At 68.0% G+C, this 24033-nt stretch overlaps 3 protein-coding genes and 1 long non-coding RNA gene across 9 annotated transcripts in view; all 4 read left to right on the forward strand.

Moving 5' to 3' along the window:
• ZNF638 (zinc finger protein 638) overlaps positions 1-3777 on the forward strand; it is a 48336-nt gene extending 44559 nt beyond the window's left edge. For 4 of the 5 annotated variants that reach the window (XM_064653645.1, XM_064653641.1, XM_064653644.1 and 1 more), the window contains 4 exons: positions 644-1568; positions 1730-1864; positions 2625-2743; positions 3498-3777. In XM_064653645.1, coding sequence (XP_064509715.1) covers positions 644-1568; positions 1730-1864; positions 2625-2743; positions 3498-3551 — 1233 coding nt within the window. In that variant the 3' untranslated portion in view covers positions 3552-3777. The remainder of the gene's footprint in view (positions 1-643; positions 1569-1729; positions 1865-2624; positions 2744-3497) is intronic. The other variant, XM_064653640.1, reaches the window with a different exon arrangement.
• A 2177-nt stretch (positions 3778-5954) lies between these two features.
• Positions 5955-7504, forward strand: LOC135413900 (uncharacterized). The gene is made up of 2 exons (XR_010430472.1): positions 5955-6504; positions 6974-7504. It is a non-coding gene; the product is annotated as an uncharacterized LOC135413900 (long non-coding RNA).
• An 853-nt stretch (positions 7505-8357) lies between these two features.
• CPXM1 (carboxypeptidase X, M14 family member 1) lies at positions 8358-20301 on the forward strand. Its single transcript, XM_064653928.1, has 14 exons — positions 8358-8931; positions 10323-10442; positions 10539-10648; positions 10813-10952; positions 11024-11108; positions 12634-12784; positions 12951-13039; positions 13597-13720; positions 14792-14988; positions 15083-15262; positions 16192-16489; positions 16560-16699; positions 17418-17520; positions 18200-20301. Exons 1-14 carry the CDS (start codon positions 8358-8360, stop codon positions 18466-18468), a joined length of 2580 nt encoding a protein of 859 aa, XP_064509998.1. The 3' UTR covers positions 18469-20301.
• On the forward strand, positions 20210-23735 carry NAT8 (N-acetyltransferase 8 (putative)). 2 transcript variants are annotated; one of them, XM_064653689.1, is made up of 2 exons: positions 20210-20561; positions 22046-23735. In XM_064653689.1, the coding sequence occupies exon 2, from the start codon at positions 22051-22053 to the stop codon at positions 22726-22728; it is 678 nt and encodes a 225-aa protein (XP_064509759.1). In that variant the 5' UTR covers positions 20210-20561; positions 22046-22050; the 3' UTR covers positions 22729-23735. The 2 variants fall into 2 exon arrangements, with proteins under 2 accessions (XP_064509759.1, XP_064509760.1); XM_064653690.1 differs by lacking the exon at positions 20210-20561 and adding an exon at positions 21030-21133.
• The last annotated feature ends 298 nt before the right edge of the window (positions 23736-24033 follow it).

The following is a 24033-nucleotide window of genomic DNA, read 5'->3' on the forward strand; positions in this document are numbered from 1 at the left end:
GATTTCAGGTCTTTTCCAACCCAACCCATTCCATGGTTCCTTGACCCCAGGCCTGGGTGCTGCTCTCAGGAATCCTTCCCCACCTCCCAGGGAGTGGGATCACCACGTCCCTGCCCTTCCTGCACCCAGTGTTGGTTCTGTGGGCTCTGGGATGCTGGAATTGCTTTGGGATCTTCCCACGTGGGGGGTTTCCCCCCGGACCTCTCTGTCACTGTTCCCAGGAGCCGGGACCGCCAGGAAGGCCCAGCTGGGATCAGATGCCATGAAATCCATCCTGGGAACCATCTGGCCCTAAAGCAGCACCCAAAGCTGCCCCAGAGCTCTGTTCCCAGCCCGTGGTGTCCAGTCCCTTTGCCACAGGCGGCCAACGCTGCCAGGCTGCTCCTCCCAGCCCGGGCAGCGTGGGATGCTGTCAGTTGAGCCACTGGGATTTCGCAAAGTGCTTTGGTTTCCTGAATTAAATCCCAGTGAAATCCAATGAATTAGCACAGGACTCCTCCCCCGTGGGACTGAGGGCCTGCACAGTTTTCCCTGCCCTCCAATGGAGTTGGTTTTCCCCCCGCAGGCAGGCTGTGGGTGTTTCTCCCGAGGCTGTGGGCGGGGGTGAAGTTGAACGTTCCCTTCTCCCTTTGACACTCCCCAGGAAGAAGAGCTGTTCCCGTTTAACCTGGACGAGTTTGTCACCGTGGACGAGGTGGTGGAGGAGGTGGAGTCTCCGGTCGTGCCGCGGCGAAACCCCCCCAGGGGCAAGAGGAAAGAGGGGGCCAAGCCCAGCCCGTCGGAGCCCGTGTCCAAGAGGAGGAAAGGGAAGAGCTCCGGGGCCAAGGGGGAGCCGTCCTTCGTCACCCTGGACGAGATCGGGGAGGAGGAGGACGCGCCCGCCCCGCCGGGGGACCCCCAGGGGCTGCTGGTGGTGGACGAGGTGCTGGAGGAGGAGGAGCTGTCGGAGGCGGTGAAGGACCCGCAGGCCCTGCTCACCCTGGACGAGATCTCGGAGCAGGAGGAGCCGGGGGCCCCCAGGGACCTCCCCCCGCCCGCCTTCAAGGAGCGGGACCTGAAGGCCGAGCCCCTGGTGACGGTGGACGAGATCGGGGAGGTGGAGGAGCTGCCCCTGAACGAGCCTGCCGAGCTGGGCGGCGACGAGGGCAAGGGCGGCACCGACTTCGCGTCCTCGCAGCTGCCCGACGACCCCGCGGGCCTGGTGACCGTGGATGAGATCCAGGAGGACAACGAGGACAACCCCCTGGTGACCCTGGACGAGGTGAACGAGGAGGAGGACGATTTCCTGGCGGATTTCAACCACCTCAAAGAGGAGCTGAACTTCGTCACGGTCGACGAAGTCGGGGACGAGGAGGAGGAGGAGGAGAACCCTTCCCCGGGGAAGGGTGCACACAAGGAGGAGGATGAGGAAGACATCGTTGCTGTGGCAGGACCAGAAGAAGAGGAAATGGCTGCCAGTGCAGGACCAGAGGAGGAGGACATTGTTGCTGTTGCAGGACCAGAAGAAATAGGAATTTTGGGGGATCCGAATCCGGAAGAGGAAATCTCTGCAGTCTCCAAGCCAAAAGGTGAGGGACCTCAAGGCCAGGTTGGAGGGGGCTTGGAGCCCCCTGGGCTGGTGGGAGGTGTCCCTGCCCATGGCAGGGGTGGGATCGATGGGCTTTGGGTCCCTTCCAACCCAAACCATTCCGGGATTCCCTTCCATTCCAACGAGCATTTCTGTCTCCAGCAGCTCAGCTGGGATCAGGAGGGGCAGAACCAGAGCCCAAGCAGAAGAAAGCGACTGTTCTGGGTGACCCCACGAGGCAGAGCACTCCCAAAGGGAAACCCAGAGGAACCACCCCAAACTCTCCAGGCTTTCCTGGTAGGAAGGACTTTCCTGTCTGTTTAAAACTCCTTCCGTGTCCTACAACCACACTGAACCTCGAAGTCAGGGCCCAGAATCCATGATTTTTGTCCTTTGCTCCTCCAAATCCGTGTTTAACCAGTTGAAAGCTCAACCTGGAAAGTACTTTTTTCCTAAAATTTAGAAATACAGGCAAATTTATTGATGGTCAGCACAGGGCAGTGGGATTCCTCCTGAGTGTTCCCATCCTGGGACGAGTTTTATTCCCAACTTTCCGTGCCTAGGAAGGAGGGAACTGCTGGCACAGCTTTGAAATGGGGGTGTAGAGATGTATTCCCTTTTTTTTTTTTAATAAGATCCTCCTCTAAATTCCTTTTCCATAAAACACTGGAACCGGAAAAGGAGTTGCTGGGAACATCTGGCTCCTGGTCTGATGGCTTGGGGGCCATTCCCTGGAAGGATGGGGCTGGTGGGACACTGCAGAGCCACACCTGGCCCAGGAGCTGGAGATAAAACACTTCAAAGGCCAAAAGATGCCGAGGAAGCTGCAGGGACCTTCGGATCCCAAAAATTCCCAGAAATTGCTGTGGTTACTGCCCATGGAAGTGATGTGTGGGTTGAGACAGGGACCAGCTCGAGTGAGAACCCGGGTTTTCTGAGGGCTGAAACCCTGTGCTTTCCAGCCAGGACCCCCAAAGTGCCCGGGTCTGGGGAGGGAGTGTGGGGCTGGGATGTGTCTGGAGCTGCCTGTGGTGACCGTGGTGTGCTGCTCCCTCAGCCCTGGACATCCTGGTGCCCAAGGCCGGGTTCTTCTGCCAGATCTGCTCCCTGTTCTACGCCGACGAGCCCTCCATGATCCAGCACTGCCGGACCCCCCTGCACCGGCAGAACATGGAGGTACCTGGGAACAGCCCCGGGCTGGGGGGCTCCTGCTCACCCCTCGGGGGTACCCTGGGATCAGGGAACAGCCCCAGGGCTGGGGGGCTCCTGCTCACCCCTTGGGGGTACCCTGGGAACAGGGAACAGCCCCAGGCCCGGGGCTGGGGGGGGCTCCTGGTCACCCCTTGGGGCTTTGGGAACAGGGAACAGCCCCAGGCCTGGGGCTGGGGGTGGCTCCTGCTCACCCCTCAGGACTTTGGGAACAGGGAACAGCCCCAGACCCAGGGCTCTGAGGGGCTCCTGGTCACCTCTTGGGGGTTTGGGAACAGACCCGGGGCTGGGGGAGCTCCTGCTCACCCCTCAGGGCTTTGGGAACAGGGAACAGCCCCAAACCCAGGGCTGGGGGGGCTCCTGGTCACCCCTTGGGGGTACCCTGGGAACAGGGAACAGCCCCAAACCCAGGGCTGGGGGGGCTCCTGGTCACCCCTCGGGGCTTTGGGAACACACAGCCCGTGGGAATGTGGAATGTTTCCTGTTCCATGCCCGGGTGTCACTGTGGGGGTTCCTGATCCCTGAGCTTTGGCCACGTTCCTCTCAGGAGCTCCCCGAGCTGTTTGCTTGGGAGCCAGACTGGGGGGTTTTGGGGCAGATCCCCCCTGGCAGAGGGAGGAGCCGGCTGAGCTGGAGCCCAGCTGTGCTGACACCTGCCCTGCCTTTGGGGTGTGACCCTGGGGTGTCCCTGCAGCGTCCTCTCTCTCCCCTTGTCCCACAGAAATTCATGGCCAAGCAGCAGGATAACGCCGGGGAGGAGCCGAGCTCCAGGTGATGCAGGACAGAGGGACCCTCCGGTGCCCGACGCTTCGGGGCCACTCAGTGCTGTGTGTTTGGGTTCCATTTGTCCCTTGGGGTCGGGGAGGAGCATTTGGGGTGTGGGAATCGGAGCTGGGAGGAGACCCCGGAGCTGCTGGGCTGGATTTGTGTCTCCAGTCACCCGGCGTGGGACAGACTGGTCCCAGTGTTGGCAGGAAATAAAGGTTCTCATTGTATAGTTACCCCAGGGTTGTGTTTGGGGTCATTCCTTGGGGTTTGGTAACTCTGGGTCACGCTGGAGAATCCAGGGGATCGATGGAGTGACTCCAGTGGAGAGCTGGGGAAGGGGCTGGAGCAGCTGAGGGAGCTGGGGGGGCTCAGCCTGGAGCAAAGGAGGCTCAGGGGGGACCTTCTGGCTCTGCAACCCCCTGACAGGAGGGGGGAGACAGGGGGGGGTCGGGCTCTGCTCCCGGGGAACAAGGGACAGGGGGAGAGGGAATGGGAAAACTCCTCCTGGAAAGGGCTGTCCCCCAGGGCAGGGGGGATTTAACAGCCCCGTGGCACTTGGGGACATGGTCAGGGGTGGTTGGCAGTGCTGGGGGACAGCTGGGTTCGATGGTCTCAGAGGGCTTTTCCAACCCAAACAATTCCATGATTTGCTGATTCCAGGACTCCCTGCCCTGCTCCTGGCCATGTGCCTCACCCCGCCCCAGCCCCGTGTTTTGTGGGGACACTCCCAGCTCAGGGACCCCTCTGGAGCTCCCAGCCCCTCCCCTGGACAGTTCCCAGCCAGTGGAGCCCAGCAGGAGTTCCTTGGATTCCTGGAATTTATTTCCTGGTGGCTGGGCCGGGTGGCACCCGCCGCCTCTCTGGGGAGCACTGGGCACCGTTCCTGCCCAGGGGTGGGAGGGGAAGGGGGGCCTGGATGGACTCCCTGGGAAGTTGAGCTTCCCTAAGCTGAGCTGGGCTGGGTCCTGGCGGGGCCGGTGCCGGGGGGGAAGGCCCTGGGGGCCAAGGTGGGCAACGGGCTGGAGGGGGCTGAGCCCTGGCACGGGTGGGGAGGGTGGGCATGTGCTGCCTGTTCTGCTGGCTTGTCCTTGGCACAGCCCTTGGGCAGTGGAGTCTTTCCTGCTGGGACATCTCTGGGCTGATGGAGCGTTGGGAGGGGTCTTTGTGTGCACTGACCTCCCCCTGGCACCGCTCCTGGGGGCTCTTGGCTTGTCCTTGGCACAGCTCTGGGGGTCTCTTGGTGTCTCTTGGCTTTCCCTTGGCAAATGAAGTCTTCCAGCTGGGATATCTCCTGGTTGATTAAGTCTTCCCACTGGGACAGTTCTTTGTACCCCCTGCCCTGCCCTTGGCACAGCTCCTGGTGTCTCTGGGCTTTCCTTGGGCACAGCTGTTGGGTGATGTGTTCTTCCATTTGGGACAGCTCTTGGTTGATTAATTCTTCCCATTGGGACAGACTTCTGTACCCATTGACCCTCCCTTGGCACAGCTCTGGGTCTCTCTCAACTTCCTGTTGGCCCCACTTTTGGTGTGTCCTGCCTTTCCCTTGGCCCAGCCCTTGCTCCATGTGGCCTTCCCAGTGGGACATCTGTTGGTTCATGAGGGTTTCCCACTGGGACAGTTCTTTGTATCCCTTGCCTTGCCCTTGGCACAGTTCCTGCTGGCTCTTGGCTTTCCCTGGGCAGGGCTGCTGGTCAATGAATTCTTCCATCTGGGACATCTCCTGGTTGATTAGTTCTGACCACTGGGACAGATCTTTGTGTCCATTGGCTTTCCCCTGGCACACCCCTTGGGACAGCAGTGGGGCTGTGCCACATTCCCCCTGGCACAGCTCCCGGGGGCTGCAGGCTCCCCACTCCTCTTCCTCTTCCTCTTCCTCCTCCTCTTCCTCTTCCTCCTCCTCTTCCTCTTCCTCCTCCTCTTCCTCCTCCTCTTCCTCTTCCTCTTCCTCTTCCTCCTCCTCCTCCTCTTCCTCTTCCTCCTCCTCTTCCTCTTCCTCCTCCTCCTCCTCCTCCTCCTCCTCCTCCTCCTCTTCCTCCTCTTCCTCCTCTTCCTCCTCTTCCTCCTCCTCCTCTTCCTCCTCCTCCTCCTCCTCCTCCTCCGCTGTCCCCTGTCCCAGGATTCCCCCTGGCACAGCTCCCGGGGGCTGCAGGCTCCCCACTCCTCTTCCTCCTCCTCCTCCTCTTCCTCCTCCTCCTCCTCCTCCTCCTCCTCCGCTGTCCCCTGTCCCAGGATTCCCCCTGGCACAGCTCCCGGGGGCTGCAGGCTCCCCACTCCTCCTCCTCCTCCTCCTCCTCCTCCTCCTCTTCCTCCTCCTCCTCCTCCTCCTCTTCCTCCTCCTCCTCCTCCTCCTCCTCCGCTGTCCCCTGTCCCAGGATTCCCCCTGGCACAGCTCCCGGGGGCTGCAGGCTCCCCACTCCTCCTCCTCTTCCTCCTCCTCCTCCTCCTCCTCCTCCTCCTCCGCTGTCCCCTGTCCCTCCTGGGACCAGGGGCTCGGCATTCCCTGGGCTGGATTGGAGTTGGGCTCTGCCTTCCCCGTGGGCATCTCCATCCTCCTGTGCCACAGGGGGGTCCTGGAGCTGCTGCCTCCGCAGGGAGGGGCTCTCCTGGGAGTGGCACCCCGGGCTCTGTGCCCTTGAACCCCCCAGGGGCACAGTGGCCCCCAAGTCACAAAGGGACATCCCAGCACCCCAACGGCCATGGAACCACCTGGAACCCTCTGGAACCAGCCTGGGGCACCCCTGGGGCAGCCCCTGCTGTGCCCAGAGCCCTGTGAGGGTCTGGCCCCCGCTCTGGGGGTGCAGAGGGACTCGTTCCCCACCTTTGCAGGGGGTTTGTCCCCCTCGTGTGCAGGTGACGGGGTGAGTGGGGCAGGTGACACCACAGGACGGGGCCACCCGGGGGGACCTGGGCACACTCGACAAGTGGCAGCACAAGGAGCTCCCGCGGTTCAGCCGGGCCGGGTACCCGGTGCTGCAGCGGGTCGGGGCGATCCCGGGCACGAGCACGGGCTGGCGTTGGGACCTGGGAGTTCTCACCCAGTGCCGGGGCCCGTCCCGGAGCAGCAGCAGGGGGGGGGTGGGTTTGGCTCCACTGCCGCCCCCCCTCTGGCTGGGGGTGCTGGGGGGGCCGGGGCAGCATCCAGTGGGATTCCTGCCGGGACACTCCGCGGCGCCTTTAAGGCACCTCGCGGGGTCTGGCAGCGCGGGGGGCCGGGACGCGGCCGCCGACCCCATCCAACGGCACCAGGAAATTCCTGACAGCCCGGGAAGTGCTGAGCGGGCAGAATCGCAGCGCCGGGCCGTGTGCCTCGGCCCCCGGAGCCGGGAAGGGGGCCAGGAGCGGGCGGAGAGGGGCCGGCACCTCTGCAAACCTCGAAAGTCCCATCACGTGGGGGCTGAGTCACGGCCGCCCCTCCTGGGCCCTTTCCAGCGCCTCGGCAGGATGCGGGAGATGCCTCGGGCCAGAACAAAAGCCTTCCCAGCATCCAGCCCCGGGAGACAGACGGGGAACGGCTCCGTCCTGTGTGCCGGGCGTGTCCCGGCCCCGCGCCGGCCCCGTCCCTGCTCCCCGCCTGGGCGAGGAGCATCCCTGGGTCGGGGGGGACCCATCCCGGAGGAGCATCCCTGGGTCGGGGGGGACCCATCCCGGAGGAGCATCCCTGGGGGATGCAGATCCGAAGGACCCCATCCCTCAGGAGCACCCCGGCTGTTGTGGGACCGAAGGACCCGTCCCGTGGGAGCACCCCCGGGTGACACAGGGCTGGAGGACCCCGTCCCGCCGCCCCCTCGGCCGAGCGGGGCTCTGGGACAGCCCCGCGGATGCGGCACAGGGAGCAGGGCCGGGCTGGGCTGGTGGGGGCCAGCTCTGCCCCCCTGCCCTGCCCGGCCCGGGCACCGCGGAGCTGCCCCGCTCCCTCCCCCCGCCGCTCCACAAAATCCCAATAAAAGAAGGAAAAGTCAAGCCAGGAAAGTTTCTTCAGGGTGGAAAATGAGCTCCTCTGAGTCTGGCGGCAGCTCGGGGGACTCCGCGCGGGGTGGAGGGGAGAGGCAGGACCCGGACCCCCTCCCCGGCAGCCCGGCCCGCGCCCCCCGCTCCCACCCGGGGCACTGCGGGGGTCCGGGGCCGCCCCTCCCCGCCGGGCCCGGCCCCGCTCCGCCCGCACCGGCGGCTGCGGGACCGGCCGGGTCCCCGGGCTCGGCCGGCGGGGCCGCGGCGGCGGCGAGGAGGGGACCCCCGGGACCCCCGGGCACCGCCGGCGTGGGGAGGGGACACGGGGACGGGACGGGGGGGACACCGCCGGGGGTGGGGACAGTGAGGACGCGGTGATGGGATCGTGGGGATACAGCGGTGGGACGGGGGACACGGCGGGGGGTTCTGGGGTCGGCGGGGACACAGGGATGGGGCCAGCGGGGACACTGCGGTGCTGGGGACGGGGGGACACGGGCCAAGGCCCGCAGGGAGCGGGGGGACCCCTGTCACCATTCGAGGGCGCGGGTCACACGGGGGGGGCGGGACAGTTTAACGGGGCGGGGCGGGCGGGGGTCCCGGGCAGGGAGCGGGGGGGGATAGGGGCGGGCAGGGGATGGACACGGGACGGGCGGGGGTCCCGGGCAGGGGGCGGGCAGGGGATGGACACGGGACGGGCGGGGGTCCCGGGCAGGGGGCGGGCAGAGAGGGCTGGCAGGATGCGGGCGGGGGTCCCGGCGGGGCGGGAGTGGGCGGGGGGCGCGGGAGGCGGGGAGGGGCGGGGAAGGGCCGGGATGGGCAGGAGCGGGCCAGGCAGGAGCGGGCAGGGACAGGCAGGGCCGCGGCCATGCCGGGGGTGCCCCTCGCCCCGCTGCTGCTGCTGCTCCTGCTGAGCCCCCCGCCGCCCCCCGCCCGGGCAGCGCCCCCCGCCCGCGCCACCCCCCGCCCCCGAGGGCTGCCGACCCCCCCCGCCCAGCCCACGGGGGTGGGCACGGCGGCGGGACCCCCCAGAGGCGACGGGGGATCCCCCCCGAGGGGCACCACGGCCGCCCCCCCGAGAGGCTCCGCGACGGGACCCCCCAAAGGCGGCGAGGGGTCCCCCCCAAAGGGCACGGCGGCGGGACCCCCCAAAGGCGGCGGGGGGTCCCCCCAGAGGGGCACCACGGCCGCCCCCCCGAGGGCCAGCACGACGGGACCCCCCAAAGGCAGCGGAGCGTCCCACCCGAGGGGCGCCACGACGGGACCCCCGAAAAGCAGCGGGGTGTCCCCTCCGAGGGGCACCACGACGGGCCCCCCCAAGGGCAGCGGGGTGTCCCCCCCGAGGGCAACCCCGGTGACCCCCCCGCGGGGCAGCGGGACGCCCCCCAGCCCCGGCCCCTCCCGGCGCGGGGGGCTGCGGGAGGGGGACCCCGCGGCCACAGGTAGGAGTTGGGGGGCTGAGGCTGAGCTGGGGGTGGGGGGGGAGCACAGGGGTGTGCGGGGGGAGGGGGGGAAGTGCCCAGGGGGGTGTGGGAGGGGGTGGGGGTGTGGGGATGGGGGGGGTGTGTGCAGAGGGATGTGTGTGTGTGGCTGTATGTGCAGGAGATGTGTGTGTTCCTGGCACTGTGTGTGTGCATGAACAGGGCTGTGTGTGCTCAGTGTGTGCCCAGCTCTGTGTGTGCAAGGCCGTATGTGCAGGGACGTGTGTGCACAGCTCCGTGTGTGTGCACAGATGTGTGTACATGTCTGTGTGTGTACATGTCTGTTTGTGTACATGTCTGTGTGTGTGTACATGTCTGTGTGTGTGTACATGTCTGTCTGTGCATGTGTGTGTGTACATGTCTGTCTGTGTACATGTCTGTCTGTGCACGTGTGTGTGTACAAAGCTCTATATGTGTGCGCACAGGACTGTGTGTGCATGTGTGTGTACATGTCTCTGTGTGTGTACATGTCTGTGTGTGTACATGTCTGTGTGTGCACGTGTGTGTGCACAGAGCTCTGTGTGTGTGCACAGGACCGTGTGTGAGGGGCGGGGTTTAAGGGGGGGGTGTGCACATCTGCACATGTGTGTGTACATGGCTCTGTGTGTGCACGTGTGTGTGCACAGGGCTGTGTGTGTGTACATGTCTGTGTGCACATGTGTGTGCACGTGTGTGCAGAGGGTGGGGTTTAAGGGGTGTGTGTGTTCACATGTGTGTGTTCATGTCTCTGTGTGTGTGTACATGTCTGTGTGCACATGTGTGTGCACAGGGCTGTGTGTGTGTGCACGTGTGTGTAAATGTCTGTGTGTGTGTACATGTGTGTGCACAGGGCTCTGTGTGCGTGTGTGCATGTGTGTGTGTGCACATATGTGTGTACACGGCTGTGTGTGTGTGTACATGTCTGTGTGCACATGTGTGTGCACAGGGCTGTGTGTGGAGGGCGGGGTTTAAGGTGTGTGTGTGCACGTGTGTGCACATATGTATGCACAGGGCTGTGTGTGCACATGGCTCTGTGTGCACACGTGTGTGCACTCGGCCGTGGGAGCGTGAGCACACACGTGTGGACACGAACACGCGTGGGGGGGTATCTGTGCACTGAGTGTGCCCGGGGGGGTTACATGGGGGGCACGGGGGGACACAGACGGAGTGCCACGGGTGGGGCTGCATTTGGGGAAGGGGGATCGGGAGGGGGTGTCTGGAAGGGGTGATGGGGGTCTGGGGGGGTTCACGTGGGGGGCACAACGGGGTGCCAGGCTCTGGGGGTGCCCCTGCCCTATGGGGAGGGGGCTGCACGTGTTATCCAAGCCCCCCCCTGCCCTGGGGTCCCTATACCCGCCCCCCTCTTCCCCCAGCCCCGGCCCCAAAGGTCCCCGCGGTGAGGAAGAGGAAGGTGGTGGTGAGGAAGAAAGTGGTGAGGAAGAAGGTGGTGAGGAAGAAGAAGCCGAAGGCTCCGGCCGCCCCACAGGGACCCTGTAGGTCCACCGGGAACGGGGAGGAGGGAGGGGAACGCCCACACCACACATCCCGTGTGAGGATGGGGGTGATCCCGGATTTTTCCCCCTCCCCAGCGTGCCCCCCCCTGGGGCTGGAATCCCTGCGGGTGGACGACACGCAGCTCCACGCGTCCAGCCACAAACGCCCCGGGCTGGGCGCCCACCGGGGCCGCCTCAACATCCAGGTAACATCCAGGTGACACAACCCCACCCCAGGTAACAAAAAAACCCCACCCACCGCACCCCACACACCCCCCCCCCGCCCCGTACGGGGCGGGGGGGGGGTGTGTGGGGTGCGGTGGGTGGGGTGGAGGGGTTTTCCCCCTTAATTTTACCCCTCTCCCCGCAGTCGGGGCTGTACGACGGGGACCCCTTCGACGGCGGGTGGTGCGCGGGGCGGGAGGACGCGGGGCAGTGGCTGCGGGTGGACGCCCGGCGCCTCACCCTCTTCACCGGCGTGGTCACCCAGGGGCTCAACTCCATCTGGACGTAAGGGACGAGGTGCAGAGGGGGGGTAAAAAATCCCCCCGAGCATCCCCCCCGACCCTCTCCCCACGCAGGTACGACTGGGTGACGTCCTACAAGGTGCAGGTCAGCAACGACTCCCACGCGTGGGTGCCGAGCAGGAACGGCTCCGAGGAGGCGGTGGGTGCTCGGGGGAGATCCCAAAGGGGGGAAAGAGGGGAGTGGGAACCCCTAAACGGCACCCCCGGGCTGTGGGGAGGGGCCCCTGAGCGGGGCAAGGGCATGAGGGGAGTGGCCGTGCTGGGGGGGGTGGGGTTAATTAGCTGTGCCGGGGTTAATTAGACATACTGGGGCTTGAGTGTGCTGGGGTTAGTGGTGCCGGGTGATTTAACCATGCTGGGTGGGTTAAACATGCCGGGGTTAACCATGGCAGGAGGGTTAGCCATGCTGGAAAGGGGGTTAACTATGTGGGTTAACCATGCTGGGTTAACTATGGTGGGTTAACCATGCTGGAGAGGGGGTTAAGTATGTGGGTTAACCATGCCAGGTTAACTATGGTGGGTTAACCATGCTGGAGAAGGGGTTAACCATGCTGGGTTAACCATGCTGGAGAGGGGGTTAACCTTGCTGGGTTAACTATGGGGTTTAACTATGCTGCAGAGGGGGTTAAGCATGCCGGGTTAACTATGTGGGTTAATCATGCTGGAGAGGGGGTTAACCATGCTGGGTTAACCATGGCAGGAGGGTTAGCCATGCTGGAGAAGGGGTTAAGCATGCCAGGTTAACTATGGTGGGTTAACCATGTTGGAGAGGGGGTTAACCATGCAGGTTAACTATGCTGGAGAGGGGATTAACTATGTGGGTTAACCATGCCAGGTTAACTATGGTGGGTTAACCATGCTGGAGAGGGGGTTAACCACGCTGGGTTAACTATGGCAGGAGGGTTAACCATGCTGGGTTAACCATGCTGGGTTAACCGCACCAGGTGAGTTAACAGTGCCAGGTGGGGAAGCCATCCCGGGGTTAACCTCCCTGGCTGGGTTAACCACCCCGGGGGAGCTGTGCCAGCTGGCACCGGGCCCTGGCTCTGTTGCCCTTGGCCTCCCCACCCCGGGCACCCTCCAGCACTTCCCCCCAGCACAAAGGCTGCTTGTCCCCTGGGCTGCCCTGGCTGTGGGCCAGGACCCCCCCTGGGCACATGCCACCCCCCCCTGGGCACATGCCACCCCCCCCTGGGCACATGCCAACCCCCCCCGGGCACATGCCAACCCCCCCCGGGCACATGCCAACCCCCCCTGGGCACATGCCAGTCCCTCCTGGGCACACACGTGTTGCGTGCGTGGCACTGGGTGGCACAGCCATGCCCGGGGGTGAGCACAGCAGCCTGGTGCTGGGGTGGGTTTGGGGTCCCTGTACCAGGGTGGGTTTGGGGGTCCCTGTGCCAGAGCTGTGCCAGGGTCAGGTTTGGGGGTCCCTGTGCCCCTCCCTGGGGTCGCTCCCCCTGTGGGGTGGCGGGTTTTGGGGGGCAGAGCAGCACCAGCAGCCCAGATCCCGCAGCCCTACTGGGCTCCCCCCCTCAGCCGTGTGTGCCCCTCCTCAGGGGCTGCAGGGCCGGGGGGGCCGGGGCTCCTGTCACCCTTTGGGCCCCGAGGGGCCGCTCTCTGTCCCCCCCCCCCGCCCCGTTGGCACAGCCCTGTGCCCGCAGGTGTTCCCCGGGAACAAGGACCCCGAGACGCCGGTGCTGAACGTGCTGCCCACGCCCCTGGTGGGGCGGTTCCTGCGCATCAACCCCCAGAGCTGGTTCCCCAACGGCACCATCTGCCTGCGGGCCGAGGTGCTGGGCTGCCCCCTGCCCGGTGGGTACCGGGGGGGCCCGGGGGTGCCCCCTGCCCCGGGGGTGCTCGGTGGGTCCCCACACCCCGACCCCCCGGTGCCCAGCACGGGGCCGTCCCCAGGGTGGGGGGCTGGGCTGTCCCCGGGGTCTCTGACCGTGTCCCCCCCGTGCCCACCCGGCTCCCCCAGACCCCAGCGATGCCTACGCCTGGCACGGCCCGGCCCCGCCCGCCTCCGACCTGGATTTCCGACACCACAACTACAAGGAGATGAGAAAGGTGCCAGCCCCGGAGGGGCGGGGCGGGGTGGGGGGTCTCCGTGTCCCTGGGGGCACCTCGGTGTGGGGCAGGGGTCTGTGTGCCCCCAGGGGCACCCCAGCATGGGGAGGGGGTGTCTCTGCACCCATGAGGGCACCCCGGCATGGGATGAGGGGTCTCTGTCCCTCGGGGGGCACCTCAGCTGGGGGCAGAGGGTCTCTGCCCCTCGGGGACACCCCGGAGTGGGGCGGGGGGTCTCCGCACCCCCAGGGGCACTGTGGTGTGGGGCAGGGGGTCTGTGTGTCACTGGTGGCACCCCAGCACGGGGCAGGGGGTCTGTGTGTCCCCAGGGGCACTGTGGTGTGGGGCAGGGGGTCTGTGTGTCACTGGGGGCACTGCGGTGTGGGGCAGGGGGTCTGTGTGTCACTGGGGGCACTGTGGTGTGGGGCAGGGGGTCTGTGTGTCACTGGGGGCACTGTGGTGTGGGGCAGGGGGTCTGTGTGTCACTGGGGGCACCCAGCACGGGGCAGGGGGGTCTCTGTGCCCCCCCCCAGTGCCGCTGACCCCGCTGCCCCCAGCTGATGAAGCGGGTGAGCGAGGAGTGCCCCGACATCACCCGCGTGTACAGCATCGGGCACAGCTCCCGCGGGCGCCGCCTCTACGTCATGGAGATCTCCGACCACCCCGGGCAGCACGAGCTCGGTGGGCAGCGGGGGACAGGGGGACAGGGACACCCGGGGGGGACACATGGGGGGACAGGGACACCCGGGGGGACACATGGGGGGACAGGGACACCCGGGATGGGGGGACAGGGACACCCAGGGGGGACACCCAGGGGGGACAGGGACACCCGGGATGGGGATGGGGGGACAGGGACACCCGGGATGGGGATGGGGGGACAGGGACACCCGGCTGGACACATGGGGGGACAGGGACACCCGGGATGGGGGGACAGGGACACCCAGGGGGGACACATGGGGGGACAGGGACACCCGGGATGGGGATGGGGGGACAGGGACACCCGGCTGGACACATGGGGGGACAGGGACACCCAGGATGGGGATGGGGGGACAGGGACAGGCAGTCAGGTGCAGGATGGGGTGACTGGGGACAGCCAGGCTGCTGCTGGATGGGGATGGACTGGGACAGGGACACCCAGGCTGGGGACAGGGTGGCTGGGGATGCCCAGGCTGGTGCAGGTGGGTGGGCACAGACTCCAGGGACACACAAGCCGGTGCAGGATGGGGACAAGGACACCCAGGCTGGGGACAGAGTGGGGATGCAGAGAGTCCCCAGGGACACCCAGGCTGGTGCAGGGGGATGGGGACGAGGGGGACAGGGACACACAGTCGGGTGCAGGATGGGGTGACTGGGGACACCCAGGATGGTGCTGGATGGGGATGGGGTGGCTGGGAATGCCCAGGATGGGGTCACTGGGGACAGCCAGCCTGGTGCAGGGGATGGGCACAGTCACCAGGGATGCCCAGGCTGGCACAGGACAGGGACAGGGTGGATGGGGATGCCCAGGACAGGGATGGGGTGTGCTGTGACACAGACTGGTGCAGGATGGGGACGGGGGAGGACGGGGACACCCAGGATGGTGCAGGTGGATGGGGACAGTCTCCAGGGACACCCAGACTGGTGCAGGACGGGATGATTTGGGATGCCCAGGGCGGTGCAGGCGACAGGGTCGGTCCCAGGGACACCCAGGCTGGCACAGGGCACAGAGGGGGGGTGACTGTGCCCCCCCAGCCACGTCCCCGTGCCCGGCAGGGGAGCCCGAGTTCCGCTACGTGGCCGGGATGCACGGGAACGAGGTGCTGGGCCGGGAGCTGCTGCTCAACCTCATGGAATACCTGTGCCGGGAATTCCGGAGGGGCAACCCCCGCGTGGTGCAGCTGGTCACGGACACCCGCATCCACCTGCTGCCCTCCATGAACCCCGACGGATACGAGACCGCCTACGAGCTGGTAGGGACGGGGGACGGGACCCTCCGGGGCCGCCCCGGGGCCCATCCCAGGGCCCATCCCAGTGCCCATCCCAGTGCCCCCGCTGCCCCCACAGGGCTCGGAGCTGGCGGGCTGGGCCATGGGCCGCTGGACCTACGAGGGCATCGACCTCAACCACAACTTCGCCGACCTGAACACGGCGCTGTGGGACGCCGAGGACAACGACCTGGTGCCCCACGAGTTCCCCAACCACTACATCCCCATCCCCGAGTACTACACCCTGGCCAACGCCACGGTGAGCCCCCGAGTCCCCCCAGGCTGTGCCAACACCACGATGAGCCCCCTGAAACCCCCCCAGTCTGTGCCAATGCCATGGTGAGCCCCCAAGACCCCCCAGGCTGTACCAATGCCACAATGAGCCCCCTGAACCCCCCCCAGTCTGTGCCAATGCCACGGTGAGCCCCCTGAACGCCCCCATCCTCCCATGCTGATGCCATGGTGAGCCTCCCCCCGATAGCCCCCCAAACTCCCCTTCCTCCCACCCCAGTGTTGTGGTGAGCCCCCCCAAAGCCCCCCATCCTCCTGTGCTGGCACTGCAGTGAACTCCCCACAATCCCTCATGCCAACACCGTGGTGAACCCCCTGAAACCCCCCTCCTCCTGCATCCTGACCTCCTGCCCCAATGCCACGGTGAGCCCCCCAAACCCGCCCATCCTCCTGCCCCGGTGCTGCCATGAGCCCGTGAAATCCCCTTAACCAGAGCGAGCCCCCCTGGAGCCCCCTCATCCTCCCACACCAGTGCCACAGTGAGCCCCCCAAGCCCCCCAAACCCCCTCATCCTCCCGCTCCAGTGCCACAGAGAGCCCCCCAAACCCCCCAAAGCCCCCCATCCTCCCACTCCACTGCCACAGTGAGCCCCCCAAGCCCCCCAAACCCCCCCATCCTCCTGCTCCAGTGCCACAGTGAGCCCCCCAAACCCCCCAGACCCCCCATCCTCCTGCTCCAGTGCCACAGTGAGCCCCTCAAACCCCCCCATCCTCCCACTCCAGTGCCACAGTGAGCCCCCCAAGCCCCCCCATCCTCCCACACCAGCGCCCCGGGGGCTGCCCACCCTCGGGGGGGCTGTGCTGGGGACAGACCGGGGGGGTCTCAGCACTGTGCCCCGGGCAGGGGGTCGCCGGGAGCGCTTCCCCCGGGCCCCCCCGTGACACGGAGCCCCCCCAGGTGGCCCCCGAGACGCGGGCGGTGATCGCGTGGATGCAGCGCTTCCCGTTCGTGCTGAGCGCCAACCTGCACGGGGGGGAGCTGGTGGTCACCTACCCCTTCGACATGACCCGCACCTACTGGAAGGCTCAGGAGCTCACCCCCACGCCCGACGACGGCGTGTTCCGCTGGCTGGCCACGGTCTACGCCACCGCCAACCTGGCCATGGCCAGCGGCGACCGCCGGCGCTGCCACTACGACGACTTCGCCCGCCTGGGCAACGTCATCAACGGGGCCGACTGGCACACGGTGGCCGGCAGTGAGTGGGGGCCCGGGGGGGGGCGTGGGGGGCGGGCCGGGCACCCCCCGACCCCCCCCGTCCCGCCCAGGCATGAACGACTTCAGCTACCTGCACACCAACTGCTTCGAGATCACCGTGGAGCTCTCCTGCGACAAGTTCCCGCACGCCTCGGAGCTGCCCCACGAGTGGGAGAACAACCGCGAGTCCCTGCTGCTCTTCATGGAGCAGGTCGGGAGGGGGCCGGGGGGGGACAGGGGCACCGGGGGCCGGGGGCTCGGCAGGGAGGACACGGCTCGGGGGGCCCCAAACTGCCCCGAGGTCTGTCTGTCTGTCCGGAGTGTGCTGGAACCAGGGGGCACCGGGAAAGGGGTGTCCTGGGTGGGGTCGGGGGTGCTGGAACCAGGGGGGCACCGGGAAAGGGGTGTCCTGGGTGGGGTCGGGGGTGCTGGGGCTGTGGGGGCACCGGGAAAGGGGTGTCCTGGGTGGGGTCGGGGGTGCTGGAACCAGGGGGCCACTGGGAAAGGGGTGTCCTGGGTGGGGGTCGGGGGTGCTGGGGCCGTGGGGGCACCGGGAAAGGGGTGTCCTGGGTGGGGGTCGGGGGTACAGGGGCCATGGGGGCACTGGGGGGTTTGGGGGTGCTGAGGCTACGGGGACAATAGGGGAGGGGTGTCCAGGGTGTGGGTTCTGAGGGCACAGGTGCTGTGGGGCCCCTGGGTCAGGGACCCATCAGGGACAGCAGACCCCCCTGGGGGGGCTCCCTGAGCCTGGGGGGGACACGCCAGGGGGTCACACTTGGGGGTACCGGGGGGACGTGGGCACTGAGGGATTGGGGTTTTGGCAGGATGGCAGTGGGACACGGTCAGGGGTCCCCAAACACTGGGGGTGGCACCGGGGGGTGCACATGTGCCACCTGCCCCCCCTGTGATGCCCCCCGGACCCCCCCCAGGTGCACCGAGGGATCAAGGGCGTGGTCCGGGACAGTGACACCGAGCAGGGCATCCCCAACGCCATCATCGCCGTGGATGGCATCAACCACGACGTCCGCACCGGTACGGGGCACCGGGGGGATGGGAGGGGACTGGGACACCAATGGGATGGGGATGGGAATGGGGTGAAGTGGGGAATGGGGCTGGGAACAGGAATAGGACTGGAGATGTGAATGGGGTGGGCATGAGGACAGGGAACAGGGATGGGGACAGGGAGAAGAATGAGGTGGGATTTGAGGATGGGGTGGGATTGGGGATTGCAGATGGGGATGGAAATAGGATAAGACCGGGAAAGGGGATGGGAAGGGGACAGGAATGGGATTGGGGGTGTGAATGGGATGGGGCTGGGGATGAGGATGAGGGCAAAGAACAGAGCTGGGAATGGGATGGGATTGTGGATGGGAATGGGGATGGGATGGGACTGGAATGGGACTGTGGATATGAATGGGATAGAGTTGGGGACAGGGATGGGAAGGGGATGGGATTTGCAGAGGGCAGTGGAAATAGGATTAGACTGGGAATGGGGATGGGACGGGATGGGATGGGGATAGGAATGGGATGGAATGAGAAGAGGTTGGGAATAGGGATGGGACAAGGATGGGATTGGGGATGGGAATGGAATGGGGCTGGGGATGAGCACGGGAATGGGGCAGGGATGGGGACAGAGGTATGGACAAGGACAGGGCTGGGCACAGGGACGGGACGGGTGTGTGACCCCCCGGGGCACCTTCCCCCCCCCCAGCCGTGGACGGGGACTACTGGCGGCTGCTGAACCCGGGCGAGTACGAGGTGACGGCGCGGGCCGAGGGCTACGAGGCGGCCACGCGGTCGTGCTGGGTGTCCTTCGAGAACGTCCCGACCCCCTGCAGCTTCCGCCTGGAGCGGGCGCGGGGGCGGCCCCGGGGGTCCCGCCCGGCCCCCGACCCGACCCTGCGGCTGCGGCGGCAGCGCCTGCGCCGCCTGCGCGCCCACGGCCGCGGCCACCGGCCGGGACCGGCACCGGGACCGTGACCGGGGGCTCCCGGGGCCGCGGGCTCGGCCCGGGGGGCGCGGGGGGCGCGGGGGTCGGGGCCGGGGCGGGCGCGCCCGGCGGGACGGGACGGCTCCCAGTAAAGTTGGCTGCGCTGCCGCTGCGCCTCTGCGGGGCTGGGGGGGACCGGGAATGACAACGGGACCGGGAACGGGATCGGGAACGGGATCGGGAAAGGGGCTGGACCGACCCCGGGGCCCGCGTGGGAACTACGGGAGGCCACGCCCCCTGTGGAGGCCACGCCCCCTCTCTGTCCATCAATGGCCCCTCCTCGCAAGCCCCGCCCACCCCCGCTGACCAACGGAGGCTCCGCCACAAACCCCGCCCCCAGTAGGCCCCGCCCCGACACCCAGTGGTCCCGCCCCCTTCCCCCTCGCTGGGCTCCCATTGGCTGCTGGCGGCGGGTGGGCGGGGCTGGGGGCACCGGGCCCGGGGGGGATGCGGGGGGTCCCTGGGAGGGTTCGGGGGGCCCGGGGGGCTCATGGGGACAATGAGGGGTTGGGCAGCGCTGGGACAATGCGGGTTCCCCGCGCGGGGAGCCCGGGGAGCGATGGGGCCGTGGGGACACTGGGGGGGCCATGGGGACAACAGGGGGGTCCGGGCCGTGGGGGCACGGGGGGCTGTTGGGACTGGGGGGCACTGGGAGAGGGCCCAGGGGGTGCCGTGCCCGTGCCCTCAGGGGAACACGGGCCGGCAGAGGAATTGGGCACCGGCACGCCCGGAGCCCCCGGGAGAACGGGAGAGGGGCACAGGAACTGGGCATCGGCATCGGACACCGGCACTGGGAGAGCTCGGGGGGCACAGGAGTCGGGACTGGTACCCCCCGAGCCCTGGCACAGCCCCGGGCCCACACACTTCTGGTACTGGCATCGGAACCAGCACCCCCAGGAGAACCGGGAGGGCACAGGAACCAGCACCGGCACCCCCGAACCCCAGGGAGTGGGTGGCACACGGGCACGGGGGTGGCACGGGGGGGGCGGACCGTCGGGCCCCACACTGGGGGGTCTGCGGGGTGCAAAGGAGGGGCCGGGGTGGCCCCCCCTCAGCCCCCCGGGAGCCCTGCCAGGGCAGGGGTCCAGCTCCCCGGGGCGGGGGGGGCAGTGCCCTGCTTGGTCCTGATGCCACCACGTCCCCTGGGGGGCTTCTGGCTGCCCAAGGGAACCGCAGGACCCCCACCCGCGTGTCCCTCCCACCCCCCCGCACCCCCCGGTGCCCGCGGGTCGGGCACTGCCCGAAATAAAGGACTGTCCCCCACGCTGGGCTCAGCCGTTCTTCGGGGGGGTCCCCAGCACGACGGGGGTCCCCGGCACCGCACGGCCCCCCATGGCCCCCCCGGGAAGGCTCCAGCGCGGGGCTGGCGGGGATTTCACCCCAGACCCCCGAGGCATCGCTGTGATGACCCCCCCAGTCCCCTGTGCCAGCGGGGGGCTCTGGGCAGGGGGTGGGGGTCTCCTGCAGTGGGGACACCCCCTGGTGAGGGGCTGGACCCCCACCCCGGTTCGATACGTTGCCGTTTGGACCCAGGGCTGCCCCATCCCTTGGATTGGGCGGGGATGGGGGCCCGGGCAGTGGTTTTGTCTGTCCCCCCCCCACTGCTCGGGACCCCCATGCCCTGTCCAGATGCCGCTGCCCCCCGATCCCCCCCCGTGACCCCACAACCTTCCCGGGATGGGTTTATGGCATCATCCCACCCCGGCGGCGGCGGCACTTCCCACCCGCGCCTGCGCTCCCCGCGCCGCCGGAGCCTCCGTGGGCCTGGGAACGGGCTGAACGAGGGGGAACCCCCCCGTGCTGCCACCGGGGACCCCCCAAAACCGAGAGAGACCCGCCCCCGAGCCGAGCGAGCCGCCCCCAGCGCTGCGGGGCGATGGGCTGAGCGCACCCCGCACCTCCGCGGAGCGGCCGCACAGGCCGGTGCGGGGGCTGCGGGAGACAAAGACCCCTCCCAGAGACCCCCCGGGCCGTGCCGGGGGGGTGACCGGACCCCCCGGCCCTGTGAGGACCCCCCGGTTCGCCCCGAGGAGCTGCAGAGCCGCGACCCCGCTTTGAGGAGCGACCGCGCCGGGAGCAGCAGGTGGGGGGGGCGAGGGGGAATTTTGGGGAGTGGGGGGTGCCGGGACCCCGGGCGGGGGTGGGACGGGGGGTAAGGGGGTGTGACCCGGACCCCCGCGGGGTTTGGGGCTGTTTGGGGACCCTCAATCTCTTCCCCGGGGCAGGGTGGGGCTGTTTCCCTTTCCCATGCGCGGGGACCTGAGCCCCCCCCCGCCCTGAGCAGCCCCGCAGGCGGTCTGTCCCCGTGCCCCCCCCGTGACTCTGTGCCCCCCCTCGTGTCCCTGTGCCCCCCCCCGTGTCCCTGTGCCCCCCCGTGTCCCTGTGCCCCCCCGTGTCCCCGTGCCCCCCCCGTGACTCTGTGCCCCCCCTCGTGTCCCTGTGCCCCCCCTCGTGTCCCCGTGCCCCCCCCCCGTGTCCCCGTGCCCCCCCGTGTCCCTGTGCCCCCCCCCCCGTGTCCCCGTGCCCCCCCCGTGTCCCTGTGCCCCCCCTCCCCGTGTCCCCGTGCCCCCCCCTTGTCCCTGTGCCCTGGGGCCAAAGGCCAGTGCCCAGCGCTGCCCACTTTTGTCCCGGGCTCGTTGTGCCGCTCGGCGTGGGGTGAGTGTTGGGGTCCCGGGTGGGGGGGACACAACCTCGGCTCCTCCTGTCCTTCCCTCTGGCCCCCCCAGCCCCTGCCTCCCCCCAGGTGTCCCAGTTAAGCCCCCTCCCCAGCCGGGAGCGGGGGGATGAATCCCTCGGGACCCCTCAGCCCACGTCACAGGGGACCCCCGGGTGGGAGAGGCACCGGCACAGCCCAGACCCCCCCGTGCCACCCCAAGGACGGCTCTGGGGGTACCCCGGGTGTCCCCATCCCCGTGGCACTGCCCTGCTCCCCTGTGCCGTCCCACAAATGGGTCTGTGGGTACCCTGGGGATCTCTGTGGAGGTGGGCAGTGCCCTGGGAGGTGGGCACTGACCCGATCCCCTGCTGCACCCTGGTGCTGGGACCTGGGGGTATCCCGAGGGTCCCTGTGGAGCTGGGCACTGCCCTGACCGCCCTGTGCCATCCTGGCCTTGGGATCTGTGTTACCCCATCCCTGTCCCATCCCTGACCCCACTGGTGCCCCATCCCTGTCCCATCCCTGACCCCTGTGCAGGTGCCCCCATCCCTGACCCCACAGGTGCCCCATCCCTGTCCCATCCCTGCCCCATCCCTTACTCCACAGGTGCCCCCATTCCTTTCCCATCCCTGACCCCACTGGTGCCCAATCCTTCTCCCATCCCTGACCTCTGTGCCCTGTGCAGGTGCCCCCATCCCTGTCCCCTTGCTAACCCGTCTGTGCCCCCGTGTGTGCCCCCATCCCTGTCCCCTCCCTGACCCCGCTGTGCCCCCGCGTGTGCCCCCCTCCCTGTCCCCTCCCTGACCCCGCTGTGCCCCCGCAGGTGCCCCCCTCCCTGTCCCCTCCCTGACCCCTGTGCCCCCACAGGTGCCCCCCTCCCTGTCCCCTCCCTGACCCCTGTGCCCCCGCAGGTGCCATGGCGTCGTTCCGGATCCGGCCGTTCCGGGAGCAGGACTCGGACGCGGTGCGGGCGCTGTTTGCCCGGGGGATCCTGGAGCACGCCCCGGCGGGGTTCCGGCAGGTGCTGCGCTCGGCGCGGGTGCGGCTGGCGCTGCTCGTGCTGTTCGTGGGCGCGCGGGCGGGCGGCGGGTCCTGGCTGCTGGGCCTGGGCGCCGTGGGGCTGGCGCTGGTGCTGCTCTGGCTGCTCGTGCGCTCCCTCAGCGCCGACTACGTGCGCGACGCGCTGGGCACCGACCTGTGCGACATCCCCGGCGCGTACCTGCGGGCGCCCGACTGCGGCTTCTGGGTGGCCGAGGTGGGGGGCTCCGTGGTGGGCATGGTGGGCGCGGTGCCCTCGCGGGACGCGCCCGGGGCGCTGGAGCTGCGGCGGATGTCGGTGAGCCGGGAGCAGCGCGGGCGCGGGCTGGCGCGGGCGCTGTGCCGGGAGGTGCTGGCCTTCGCCCGCGCCCGCGGCTTCGGCGCCGTGGTGCTCAGCACCTCCATGGTGCAGGTGGCGGCCCAGCGGCTCTACGAGGGGCAGGGATTCCGCAAGGTGGGCGCCTCCAGCCCCTCCCTGCTGGGCACCATCCTGAACTTCCAGATCTTCCACTACCGCTGCGACCTGGGCGCCCGCGACGGTGCCAAGGCCGAGTAGCGCCGGTGGGACGCCGCAGGCACGGGGGGCACCGCCGTGGCACAGGGGTCCTGGGACATGTGGCACTGCCATGGCACCCCAAACCTGGCACACGAGGCACTCCCTGGGACACGAGGCACTGCCCTGGCACGGCAGCACCGACATGGCACCACGACCCCGGCACGTGTGGCGCTGCCATGGCACCCAAACTCCAGCCCCAGCACATGAGGCACAGCTGTGGCACCCGAGCCCAGGACATGGGGCTCCACCACAGCACCCCAAATTTGGCACACGAGGCACTTCCATGGCACCCCAACTCTGGGACATGAAGCTCCACCATGGCACCACCACGGCACCCTAAACTCAGGACAGAAGGCACTGCCGTGGCACCCCAACTCCAGCCCCAGCACAGCAACACCAACACGTGCCCCCAGGACGTGAGGCACTGTCATGGCACCCCGACCCTGGCCCCTGTGGCACTGCCAGGGCACCCAAACCCAGCCCCAGCATGTGAAGTGCTGCCACGGCACCCCAGCTCCAGGACGTGAGGCACCACCACGGCACTCCAGGCTTGGCACACAGAGCACTGCCATAGCACCCCAACCCTGGCACACGTGGCACTGCTGTGGCACCCGAACTGCAGCCCCAGCACGGCAGCACTGACTGTGCCGTCACTGTGACCCCGGGACATGAGGCACTGCCACGGCACCCCAGCCTGGGGCACACGGCACTGCCGTGGCACCTGACCCCGGCACAGAGGCACCACCAGGCCCCAAACCCCAGCCCTGGCACAGGAGACACTGCCACAGCACCCCAGCCCTGGCACCCTTGGCATGGCTCTGGCACCCCGGACCCCAACCTTGGCACTCCAGCCCCCGGCCCTGGCACACAGGGCACTGCCCTGGCACCCTGCCCTGGCCCTGGCACACGTGTGGGGCGGCTGCGGGGCGGTGGCGGTGCCCAGACGCGCTGCCAGGGCCTTTCCCGGATTTCCAGCAGCAGGAAATAAAGAGAGACCTGTGGGAACAGCATGTGTGACAAGAGGCATCTTGGGGAATGGGGGACACCCCGCGGGACAAGGGACACCTTGGGGGACAGGGGACACTTTGGGGGACAAGGGGCACATTGGGGGACAACAGACACCTTGAGGGGCAGGGGAAATCTTGGAGGACAGGGGACACTTTAGGGGTCAGGGGACATCTTGGGGGATATAGGACATCTTGAGGGACAGGCAGGGGACACTGGGGGACACGGGACAGACATTTTGGGGATCAGAGGACACCCCAGACCCAGAGGGGTGTGGGTGCCCATGCCCTCACTCACGAT

Source organism: Pseudopipra pipra, chromosome 4 (genome assembly GCF_036250125.1).
Source record: "Pseudopipra pipra isolate bDixPip1 chromosome 4, bDixPip1.hap1, whole genome shotgun sequence".
NCBI lineage: Eukaryota > Metazoa > Chordata > Aves > Passeriformes > Pipridae > Pseudopipra > Pseudopipra pipra.